The sequence below is a fragment of the Nipponia nippon genome, unplaced genomic scaffold, assembly GCF_047370975.1.
Source record: "Nipponia nippon isolate SJK-2023a ecotype South Korea unplaced genomic scaffold, ASM4737097v1 scaffold_28, whole genome shotgun sequence".
NCBI lineage: Eukaryota > Metazoa > Chordata > Aves > Pelecaniformes > Threskiornithidae > Nipponia > Nipponia nippon.
In genome coordinates, this window is record NW_028262345.1 from 6,106,255 (window position 1) to 6,117,730 (window position 11,476).

Here is an 11,476-nt window from a genome sequence, read left to right on the forward strand (position 1 = left end):
CATCTGTTGAAAAATTTGGATAACAAAAGCAGATCTGTGAAGCAAGACAGGCTTGTTGGCATGGTTTGTAACAAATAAGAGCCAGGTATTAATCACGACTGTCCAGTTTTAGCTATTAACTTTTCAAACAATTCTGTAGGAAGAAAAAAAAAATCCCTCTTAAACCACACCTGATGTCTGAATGCCTGAGAAATACAAATGGTCAGGGACAATGTCTTCCTGTTGTGCCCAGCTCCTGTGTTAAGTTCTCAGGAATGTGAAGGCTCCTCTACTGTCAGGCTCTCAGTGTTCTGGAGTGAACCTTTCAAAACTTGGTGGTTAGAATTTATTCAACAGAAATAAGGGCTAATTGTAGGGACATCACAAACTCTGGTCTAGTAAGGCCAGGTTAAAGCTAGATCTCTCATCCATGACCATCGAAATCCTGTTACGATCTGGAATTCAGTCTTCTGAAGAGGAAACAGCAAGAGGATTAGCGGGACAGGGATGCCTTTCTGACTCCACCCTCCAAAAAGCCCTCTGGCTCACCCTGTACAGGATTGCAGTGTACAGGCCTCTCCTTTATTTGTATCTTTATGTGCTCATCTGCGGGGTCAAAGCCAAATATTTCACAGTATTCAGAATCATTTCAACCCCCCCCACACATCACAATGAAGCCACGAAATAACATAAGAGCCAACTTTCATTCCTTAATTTATTTAGATTAGTTTAAGAAAAAATTACTTTCCAGAAGCTTGAAAATTCCTAAATAAACACTATCCATATAAAAATACAAACAATAATAATAAAATCAAGACATTCAGTGGCCCATACAATCTTGCCCTACAGCAAAATCAGCTGTTGATTAAAAAACGGGAATAAAAAATACCCACCCCGCCATTCCAGAAAGCCAGAAGAAAACCAGAGGAACTTTATAAGACATCCACTGAAATAACAAAATTTAGGGGATGCTGGTCCGAATAGAAATATGGAGCATAAATTCCCAAGGCCTGGGCCTTTATGGAGGATACCCTGCCAGCAGGATCTCCAGCTTGTCCTGGTGAGGGGATCTCCTTTCCAGGTGGAGGGTTGGTGGGCACACTTATTTTCTCTGTGCTTGCACTGGAGGTTTTAAAGTGGCTGAAGCATGTGAATCCTAAACCCATAATTTTTCCTCCCAGTCTCAATTCTGCTTCCAACAGTTTTGGTGAATATAGTGTGGGGGACTGCGCCAGGCTGTCACAGAGGCGTGCATGCGTACACACACACAAATGCATGCTGTGAGTGCAGGTCCCAGGCTGCACAGCCAAAAGCAGACCTCTCCTTGAGCTTCTCAGCAGACCCTGGTACCCTGATGAGAAGAGGGCCTTTTCCCTCTCAAGCATTTTCATGCTTTTTTGTGCTTCACAGAACCCAAGGTGAAGAGGAAGGAATTAATTCATGCAGCGTTCCTTCGTTAGACGGGGTCTGCTCTTCACCACGTTTTGCTTTTCTAGCTGAAAAGCTAGAACAGAGTGATCTCTGACTTGCTATGAAACATTTCATCTTGCTGAGATTGCTGGCCCTGGGCGAGGGGAATAAAGGGAGGATCAGCTCTGTGGTCAAGTTTTTTTTATATATGAAATTTAGTTTATATTTTATTTACTTTATAATTTAATGTAGAAGTGCAGTTACCATCCTAATACACAGAAGAAGTGAATGGTTTTCCTGAGTAGATCAGCTGCCTGCCTTCCCATGCATACCGCAGGCAAGGAGGAAAGGTGCAGCACAGCTGGGTCATCTTCCCTTCCTGACTTCTAGGAGAGCAGTTTGCTTGTGACAAGGAGCAGCAGCAACTGAATGACAGCTATGAAGAAGGAGCTGCTCTGAACCATGGAGACAGAGTTGCGGGTGGTGGTTGGTGGTGCTGTGGTTGTTTCTGATTCTGAAATGGAAGGAAACCCCCAGGGTTGATTAGAAGTCCAGAGGACCAGCTGAGCTATTGACCTACTCCAAGAGGCTGCATTTAACTCTGATTTCTCAGAAATGAGGGGTCAAACCTATGGTAGGGGAATGGGATGTCTGAATATATCCACTGACATCCATGGAGCATCATCAGTATAGGCTCGAGGCTCCTGGGTGGTAGGGGATTCTCTGGAGTACCAGAAACATTATCTGTGATGGCAAAGCCACAATTTCCACTTCATATCTGCATGACAGAGTGAATAGGGGGATGAAGCCTGTGCCAATACCTGCAGAAATAAATAAGCCTGTCCTCTCATTTGTAGCTGTTTAATGACCCTTCAAGCAAAAAGGAAGCTTGAAAAGGTTTTAAGTTCAACATTATAACCTGAAAAACCTGTAGCTAGCTCTAGCACTCTTGTGTCTTTGCCTTGTCTCCTGGCTATTGGAGAGATGAGGTATTCTTCAGCTGGAGGTACACTGAGTCCATCTTTCCCCTCTCCCAAAGCACCAGAGCACAAATGAAGCCCTTGCTTGGTGTGTCATTCACCCTGCTGTTTGAACTGCCCAACTGAAGCTTATTTACCTTGGTTCAGAGTCACTGTGTTGAACTCGGTGGATTCATTGGTGAAGATGATATATGCCCTGTGGAAGGAGCGAAGAGAGAGGATATAAAGGGGACATTAAGAGCAGATGAAGAGACAGGAACTCTGAAGTCATCCTGAGCTCACTTATGTTGCCCTCCAGCCATATTGCACTTGTTTTTTATTTTAACATCTGAAACACTGTTTCTCCATTACACTTTGGCTGCTTTACTGCCTTTCTCTGGACAGGATAGGAATGCCTTGTAACCTAACGAGGTGGCAATTTAGTGTGACCATGTGGTCCTTGTAATTAGAATCACTATTGTATGAGCTCTTGCATTCTTCCTCCCCACAGATAAGGCCAATCAGGCTAATGGCTATGGTTTCCTTTGACAAATATTTCCCACTGATGCAACTCCATTAGTGTTAATGGAAACAAGAGGGGTGTTCAATCCATTCATTTCCATAAAACTAATCTACATCCCGACTAATGTGAGCAAGTCTTTAAACTAAGAGACGGTCTGTGGGGTGACCTCTAGATATGGCTTTGCAGAAAATGTTTCCTTGGTATTTTCAAGAGAAAATCTGGAGAAGGCTCAAGAGTTTTGTTTCAACCCCTGCTCTAGAGGTGGGCTCTTGATTCTCAGCATTGCCAAGAAGTTACACAGACAAGTACCGTCCCAACTGAATACTTAAAGGTGGAGTATAGTCTTACCTTATTTCCACGGAAGATATGTTACTGTCTGGAGATGTCCAGTTTGCTGCTTTCTGAGTGGCATCTAATGTTGCTGTGTAAATAGAACTGCAGTTGATACTGTCTGCCCCATTCCATTCTCCCACGGAGACATTTTGTGGGGATAAGGCTTGCAGTAAGTATTTGGGCACATTTTTGCTGTCAGTGAGGTTTCTGTTGTCACTTATTGTAACTGGAAACAGAGCAAGTTAGACAAAGTAAGTTGTCTGTTCTGTAAGACAGCCATCTCCAGACTCCACGCGTTCAGGGTTTTCAGCTAAGGAAGTATTTGCTCACACAGTGCTCTCTATGTGACACGAATGCACCAGAAGCCTGCAAAGAGAAGGCGATGTACTATAGTCCTCCCCCAACCACAGGAAGAACTTCTTCCTTATCTGCACCCTCCCCAGTTAGGGAATAGACTAGGAAGAACTCCTCAGTCACCAGATTCAGCCCCTGCTATTGTGGGTACCATATCTGTAAGCCAAACCAGAGCTCCTCGTGAGTAAATCTCTTCTGGATCCCACGCAAATGGCAGGGGTGGAAAAGCTAAAGGGGACAAGCTTTTGGGCAGTCAGTTCCTCCCTTCAGCAGGTAGCTGAGTGTGCTAGACCCCACCCTTGCTTCCCCACATCTCTGCTCTGGGTTGCTCTTTCACAGCTGTGACTAGTCTGCATAGTGTTGCTGTGTATCATGCTTTTGTTGCAAGGAGAAGTTGGACAATAAGCGAATGAAGCAAGAGGATCTGCTTGCCAGGAACAAGCAACTCCCCAGCTGTGCCTCCCAGCCCAGGTTGCTGTGTGTGCTGTACTGCCGTGGCCCTCTTGGCCCTTAGCGCCCTTCAGGTCAGGACTGTTTCAAATGAAAGCTGCCAAGACTGTCAGAAGCTACAAGAGCTGATGTGAGACAGTAGCTAGCATCAAACTTGAATTCTGTGCTCAAAAAAAAGAAGTAACAGCAGTGAACAAAACAGTCTTCTAGTAAAAAAACAACCAACTGCAGTGGATGCTCCTTGGGTGACATCTGAAGGAATCTGTGCCAATTTACAGCAGCAGACTACCTTCCCCCTTGCAGGAAGGGATCGGGATGTCTCTTCTCCATTGTTTTCTCAGCATTTAGGTTTTGCTGAACCTCAAGGCAAAGAGAGATTTGTTGTCAGGTCTGGGAAACAGGGTCAGGCTGCCATTTACTCTACGGCTACGTTCTTTGTAGTATTAAAAGCCATTTTCTATGATTGATGCTGAATATCTGTCAGCATCGAAGTAACCTCTTCACCTTTGTCTTTACAGCCATTACCACTGAGAAGGGCAAATTCTCAGGAAGAAGGAAAGGGAACAAAGCCACATAACAATTTCCCCCCAAATTCTGTGTTTTCAAGAGCATTCAAGTCCCTCTATGCAAGTTTAGGCAAAAAGGTTAAGGGAGAAAAAAGCACTATAAGGAAGGCACTATAAGCACTATTTGGGACTGACCCTGTAGACATGAACATGAAATAGGAACAAAGAGGTATCAACAAGTGCCATTTACCTATCTCCTGCCTGAAATTAAAAAAAAAAAGTGTGTTAGACCTCACACATTTTAAACACACCTGAGAACACCACAAGACTCAAGAAACCAACTAGGTTAGGGACAGAGGAGATGCATTCCTGTTCAGTGTGAAAACTCTGAGATCTAGACAGAGATGGCTTACCTAGGTAGGTTGTGTTTGCCTTGTATGCCTTAGGTATCACGCTTACAGTGAAATTGCTTGCAGTTGCATTCAGGAGCGAATTACATACTTCCATCTCTGTATATGCTGGGACGATTAGTGTCCCAATGAAGAGGAGTTGTACCAAGAAGAGGAAAGTTGCCATGATCCACTTTGATGTCTCTGCTTCACACACCTGCACCTGGGAACTCACAAAGCCTTACACCTTCCAGCCTATTTATACTCCGGTTTTGATGAGGTAAATGCAAATATTTCCTCCTCCCCACCCAGCTCACATGTACACACCCCTGATGGGAGGTTTCACTTATGGTTTTAGACATCACTTCTACCTGCTTAGTCTCTGAGTGAACTGATTAAAATAAAGGGGTGACGAGCTGAGAGGGATTAAAATGCACAGTGTGCATGTCACTCAGGAAACCACTGGCTAGCAATCAAGTCTCTGCATGCCTACATCGCTTGAGCTGCCTTTGCATGGTGAACACTGTTGTGTGCTTGCATGCTCATAGTCCCTGTAACCTCTTGCAGAAGCCCACATTCTGGAAATGTGGAGGAGCATCTGTAGTCCTGTTTCCAGCCCTGGTCCAGGCTTTTCTTAAAGGCCAAGCAATTCCAGAAAGTGTGGAAAACCCAGAAGGTGTACATCTTTGTAGAGGTATTCAAATAGAGCCTCTGCTCCTGCTTGGAGAAAGCTGGGTAGTAAAGGGCCAAGAGCCTGTGAAAGGATGGTGTCTCTGACCCTGGACCATAACTGCCTTCCACAGCACTTCACTGATAAACACAGCATGTTCTTGTTAGGGGGAAGATCACTTATGTGATTCTTCTTGAGCAGTACCATGACCAGTCATTTTGGCTGTACCCCTCAAATAATAGTATATGAAAAAAAGATCGAGTTTCTCTTTTCACTCTTTCCTCTTGCTTGAATTTCCCTATTCTCCCCTGAAGGCCATTGGCTGGGGTTTTCAGAAGTTGATTTTGCATGTGCTCTTTGAGCCATTGGGGTGGTGCTGATGTGGGGTGAGTTACATCAGTGCTGGTGAGAAAGGGAGCACTGCCCCGTTTCTGCAAGCAGGAAGGGTTCCTCCCGCATGCCTTCCGCCTTGTTGGAAAAGGAGCAGTGCGTACAGTCCAGAGCGAAACCCAGAGTATGTGACACCCGGTAATTAGAGATAGTAATGATCCTGAATCAGTTCCCCTGAAACGGAGATCACTCCAGAACCTGTTCCCAGTGCTAGTTCCACTGAGGGCAGTTATTTCCAGCAGTCAAAATGAGCAACACGCTGAATGCATAGGTACTCCAGATGAGCTGGATCCTCAAAAAGGAGAAGGGTATGCCCTTTTGTGACAGATGCGCTTGACCCCTTGACCAGACTGGTGGTGGTTTGGTGCAGGCTCTGGAAGAGGTAAAGGCCTGAGCTGTTGCTGGGGCGTGAACTCCTCTAGTTTCAGTCTGTTCTCTGAAAACCCACAAAGGAGCAGAGTGGTACAGTGAGCATCGACGCATATGAGCTTGGAACACCGATCATGGCGACTGACATGTGAATAGCGAGTGGCTTTTCCAGGACTCATTTATCAAGGAACAGAGAAAGTTGTGGGTATAAGGAGTCTCCTGCATACCTTTTCTATGGCATGTAATATGAGCCAACCACTTTATCCCATAAATATGACCTGCCTAAGTGAGCCTTCTTTGAGCTCTCCCTGCTAGGCAGTGTGGCTGCATGGCGGTGATCTCCCCCTGAGCTGGGACACCTCTCAAGCTTGCTCCTTGAGGCACAGAGACCTTTTACCAACGACAGATCTTTGGTAAGTGACTGATATTGTACATAACCATGTAGTTATTTTTGATGCCCTCATGCTGTATTTTTCTCAAGCCCGCCTCCTCCGCTGCGTCCCAGGCTCTGCTGAGTCACCCGTGTGGCTGAGCGACTGGGAGGTCTGGATTTCCCTCCCTGTGCTACCTTCCCTCTTTCCAGCCCCAAAGTGCCTCACCCAGGCAGGCCTCACCACCCCGCCGGTGGCCCGCAGGTTTAGAAAGAAGCTGTTGTGTTAAATGTTTCAAATAAATGTTGAACAGAAGTGGGAGAAAAAGGGCAAGAGCAAGAAAAGGAATAGGTGAGTTCAGGACAGGCAGACTAAAAGGAGAGCAGCAAGAAAGAGGCCAGAGAAAGAGAGAATGTGTTGGAAAAGCTGATACATGTTCAGTGATGCTAACATTGGTCGGAAGTCAACTTGACCCTAATGCAGAGAGTGTGGAGAAAATGAGAAACTGAGGTTTTTTGGCTTGTTAAGTTCACAGAATCAAATACTCCTGGAGGGCCTCATTTCCTTGTGGTTTTCTTCCTTGCCTTCTGCCCTACTGGGAGCTTCTCTGGGCAGTGTCTGTGGCTCCACTGATGCCCAGCGTCAGTGGGCAGCAAAGTGCTGAGTTCAGAAACGCTCTGCATGTTCCCCCCCCAATGCAGAGAAGCAGGAGAGAGTGCTCCAGAGGGACCGTAGGGCTGCAAGTCCCCAGGAAATAGGAGCTGTTCTCCCCGGCTTGTTGCACAACGTTTTCTGCAAAGCACCTTAAGGAACACGGGAAGTAAGTCAGCAAAATCAGAGCAAATGGAACAGGGAAAAAGGAAATAAAAATGGAAGCAGAGGATTCTGCAAGCACAACTTCACTTCTGACGCTATTTGCCCGTGGCAGTTTCATCTGAAGTCTCCTTGCAAAAACTCTGTGCCATCTTTCAGTCGGTGAGGATGACTCAATATTGCATCACTGGAACAAACAGAGTTGAAAATAGATATGTTTGCCTCTCGGAGAGAATTTTGGAAAAGAAAAGGCAGGATGGGATCATGTCACATATGTAACAAGGAAGACTGCTACAAAACTTTATCCAGGACAAAAGAGATCTTTGTAAGTGATGATGAAAGTGACAATGTTTATTACATGACGTACACTCACTGGGGCTTTTCAGTTTTGTTCTTCAGAGGCTGAACTTGCCATGGGAAAGTGGTAGCCGAGGCCTGCCTTTGGGAGGGCATATAGCCAGAAAGCTCTGTTAGGAGGAGATCTCTGGGAAACAATAAAATTAATATTTTTAGCCCAAAAGGTGACTTCATAGTCATTAATTTAGCCAGGGATAAGCCCAGGTAATGAAGCAAATCAAACGGGTGTGAAGTCCAATGGAGGAAGGGCAGGGAGTAGAAATTACTCTGGGGGACTCACATGTGTGTTACAAAGAGGCATTTGAATCACAGCACTCATAAGGAGTCTGAGCTTCCGAAGTACCCAAAATGTTTGGACAGAGCAGTAGGATGGATGGAGCAGAAGCTGGCAGGGACTAGACTGCTCAGCTCTGCTCAGAGCAGCATTGAAAAATGCCCCCAGGGAGCTGCAGGACCCTGACCGGGGCCAGCGGGAGCCTAGCACATCTCATGGCTCCTCTGGCTGTAACTGAAACAGACCCAGGGTGGGGAAAGCAGGAGCTGGCTCCTTCTGGGCTGGCAGCTCAAAAGTCTAGTTTTCAGATGCCAAAATAAATACAGCCTCTGGGTAACAGGCAACCACTGGCCTCCCCATCCACAGTTTTAATCTGTAAACTTCTCAGCAAACTCAAGGATGGTTTGGAAATGATTTAAAGGTGTGTCCCTGTCTCTCACGCACACTATAGGTGTTCTGCCATATGGAATGACTTGGGGTTTATTACCTCTTGGCAAGCAGACAGAAGTTACTCTCTTGTTTGTCTTTCTCCTTGCTAGCACAGGTGGTGGTGTTCCTTCCCTATCCTTTTTGTGTATTTGTGGGCAAAACTCAAGCTACAGCTATAATTTCCACAAGCTTCTTTGAAGGTCAAGTCATGGCCATTTCCAAGAAAACTTGTGCCATTCTCTGCTTCCTTGCAACAGGGGGTTTCTGCCTCCCAGAACCGGCAGGGACAGCCATTTGGGGCAGGGCCCTTTGCCTTGTTTTTCTGGGGAGGCTCCGCTCTGCCCTGCATGTTCCTGTCAATGCCATGCAGGTGGAGGTGGACAGGAGCAGCAAGGAGACCTTGGGCTACAGTACTCCCCACCACCACTCATGTGCTGAAGGAGCAAGTATGAGCGCAGAAGACTCCGACTCTGCATTGCATTTCTCTGTGTTCCCCAGGGGAGTGACTCGTGGAGTGACCCAGGGAGTAACTCAGAAGCTGCAGCCCCCTCAGCTCATGTCTTCCAGGGGCTTCCTGAAGGCCTGAGATGGCGATGTGGCTCCTAGGAGTGGGAAGGGAGGTGTCTCAGCAGCTCCCTTGCCATGTACAACCAGACTTCTGGGTCTGCTGGTGCCTGGGGGATGTCCACACAGCTCTGAGTTTCTCAAAAGGCTCCATCTCTACAGACCAGGAGCTCATGGAAGCCTGATGCAATCTCATTCAAACCGTGGGGCCTCATGGTGCCGAGCATCACTGGGCATGGGAATGGAGGCACTGCAGCTTGGCTCAGCTCAGAGCCTTCTGTACTGACTGGCACAGAGGGTGTCTTGTCCCTGCTCCCTTTCCCTGCAGCAAATCCACTCCTTTTTGTCTTCCCCAGGGTTAAATGAAACTTCCTTTTTGTGGATGGAGGACTGGAGTCCCCAGGCAAACAGCAGCGTTTTGAATTCAGGGCTCTGCTTCAGGAATGAGGGTGAAACCCTTCAGCGTATTGGTTGAGAGTTAATGGTCTGGGGAAGACCAGAAGCCATGAAAGTGAAACCTGCTCCTCCCACATGCAACCCAGTAGGAGGAGGTGGCAAGCGAGCGGGTGTCTTTTTGGCAAAACTGCACCAGTCTTGCAGAGAATAAACAATTGCATGCAACCACCTGCTTCAGAGCATGGAAAAGCGAGTCACAGCTAAACAGGATCAGGCTGTCTGGCACTGTGGTTGCAGCAAGCAAAACTGTTTAGGTCAAGCAGAAGCTAAGCTAGGACCAGGGCAGGGTGCTGAGGAAAGAAAGGAACACAGGCAGCAAACACAGAGAGTCCTGTATATTCCCTGTTCCAGTGCTGGATGGGACAGTCTGGTCTGTGCTGCAATTACGCTGTACAACAGGACAGCGCAGCCTTGGCCCCAGCACGACACTCCCTCCTGCAACTTGGGCATCCTCTCCACCTGGCTGCTGCCCCTGCATGGCAGAAGAGGACTCTGCCCAGCTCAGGGCAAGAAGTATGTTTGCTCTGAGCTCCTCAATGGGTTTATTGGACTATTTGCTCTGCGTAAAGGACTCGAGGCAATTGAGATTTACTGGCCTGTTTTGCAAACAGCATGTTTTGTAAATGTAGGATGGTTTTTACTGCTTGGACTGCTGAGCTGGCTTTAAAAGATTCCTTGTCCTGCTCGTGGTGTGGGGTGTCTTACCGCTCACTACTGGGATGGACTCTGCACCTCTGGTCTGTCCAGTGGCTTTGGAGCCACCAGTGTCACAGCAGTTCTCTGCAGCTTCCAGGAGGCAGATGGAGAGCCCTGCCACACACCATCTCGTGCCTCCGCACAGGAGAGGAGAGAAAAACGGGGAGGGAGGAGTAGGGCAGGCAGGGCCTTGTGACTCGCTGCAGTTGCAGATTGGAGGAGGAATGCACTTTGCATCAGAAGGGAGCTGGGAGGCTGCCAGTCCCAGGACTGCTGCAGGGAAACACCTCAGTCCTGGTCCTCTGCCAGGTTCCTGGCATGGGATTTCCCACAGATGAACAGCAGAAGGAACCTTCAGTTTTAAGGGACTTTATCCTAGTCTGTTAGCCCTGAAGGGGCTTTATCCAGGCTTGAATAAGAAGAGGTGGATTGTTGTCGGCATTTGCCTCTGAGGGATAAGGTCCTAAAAGCCTCCTTGTTATCTACATCAGAAGGGCTGTTGGCTGCAGGGAGAGGGAGGGGCAGGTTTGCTCTGGCAGTTTACAAGGGGAAAGTCTGGTTTGAAGGACAAACATTTTGCAAAAGGACACTTCCCTAAAGTGAGCAGTTTAACAAGGGAATTTTCCTGCTTGGCCTCCATTGCTGCTTTGTACTTCCTCATGTAAACTTCTAGCCCTTTGTCCCCTCCTCCAGTGGGTTTTATAGGTTCAGCTTCCCATCACGCTGACCTTTTGCCAGCCTGGCCACCTCCTCAGCCAGCTCCCCCTGCTCCTGCCCTGAACCCACAAGATGCTTCCTTTGAGAAGCTGGGAGGCGATGCAGGGTGGGATTACCTTGGGGAGGCAAGGAAAGGTATGCAGACCTTAGTATGTCTTGACCTATGAGACAAAACATGCATGAGGTTACATCCCATCCTGCTGGGAGGCAGGGCCTGTTGCTGAAGGATATGTGTAGCACTTGGGTAAATGGAGCCTGGCCATTCTGGAGCAATAGGCTTGTCACATCCTTATGCAAATGGGCACTTTTTGCTCTTGCAAACCTGACTAAGGCAGAAAGGTGAGACAGCTCAGGTGCAGGAGCTCTTCTGGCAGGTATGCAGAGGTCACTGAAAATCTCTTGGTTTGCACTGTGGACAGCCCAAGAAGTTTGGTCTCCAAACGATCCGTGATCACAAGAGAGAGGAG

General features: G+C 47.4%; 1 protein-coding gene across 1 annotated transcript; it reads right to left on the bottom strand.

Annotated features, from left to right (window-relative positions):
* Positions 1-710: 710 nt before the first annotated feature.
* Positions 711-5,120, bottom strand: LOC148054999 (uncharacterized). The gene is made up of 4 exons (XM_087763461.1): positions 4,928-5,120; positions 3,220-3,430; positions 2,507-2,565; positions 711-1,903 (listed from the first exon to the last, which is right to left on the bottom strand). The coding sequence occupies exons 1-4, from the start codon at positions 5,088-5,090 to the stop codon at positions 1,776-1,778; spliced, it is 561 nt and encodes a 186-aa protein (XP_087619587.1). The 5' UTR covers positions 5,091-5,120; the 3' UTR covers positions 711-1,775.
* Between the last annotated feature and the right edge of the window lie 6,356 nt (positions 5,121-11,476).

Bases quoted from the DNA above. Each gene is read 5' to 3' on its own strand.
- LOC148054999 (XM_087763461.1), bottom strand. From the start codon at position 5,090: ATGGCAACTTTCCTCTTCTTGGTACAACTCCTCTTCATTGGGACACTA. The intron at 3,431-4,927 runs GTAAGCCATCTC...CTCTGTTTCCAG, and splicing joins GGCAAACACAACCTACCTAG to TTACAATAAGTGACAACAGA. The intron at 1,904-2,506 runs GTAAATAAGCTT...CTTCCATTTCAG, and splicing joins CACAGTGACTCTGAACCAAG to AATCAGAAACAACCACAGCA.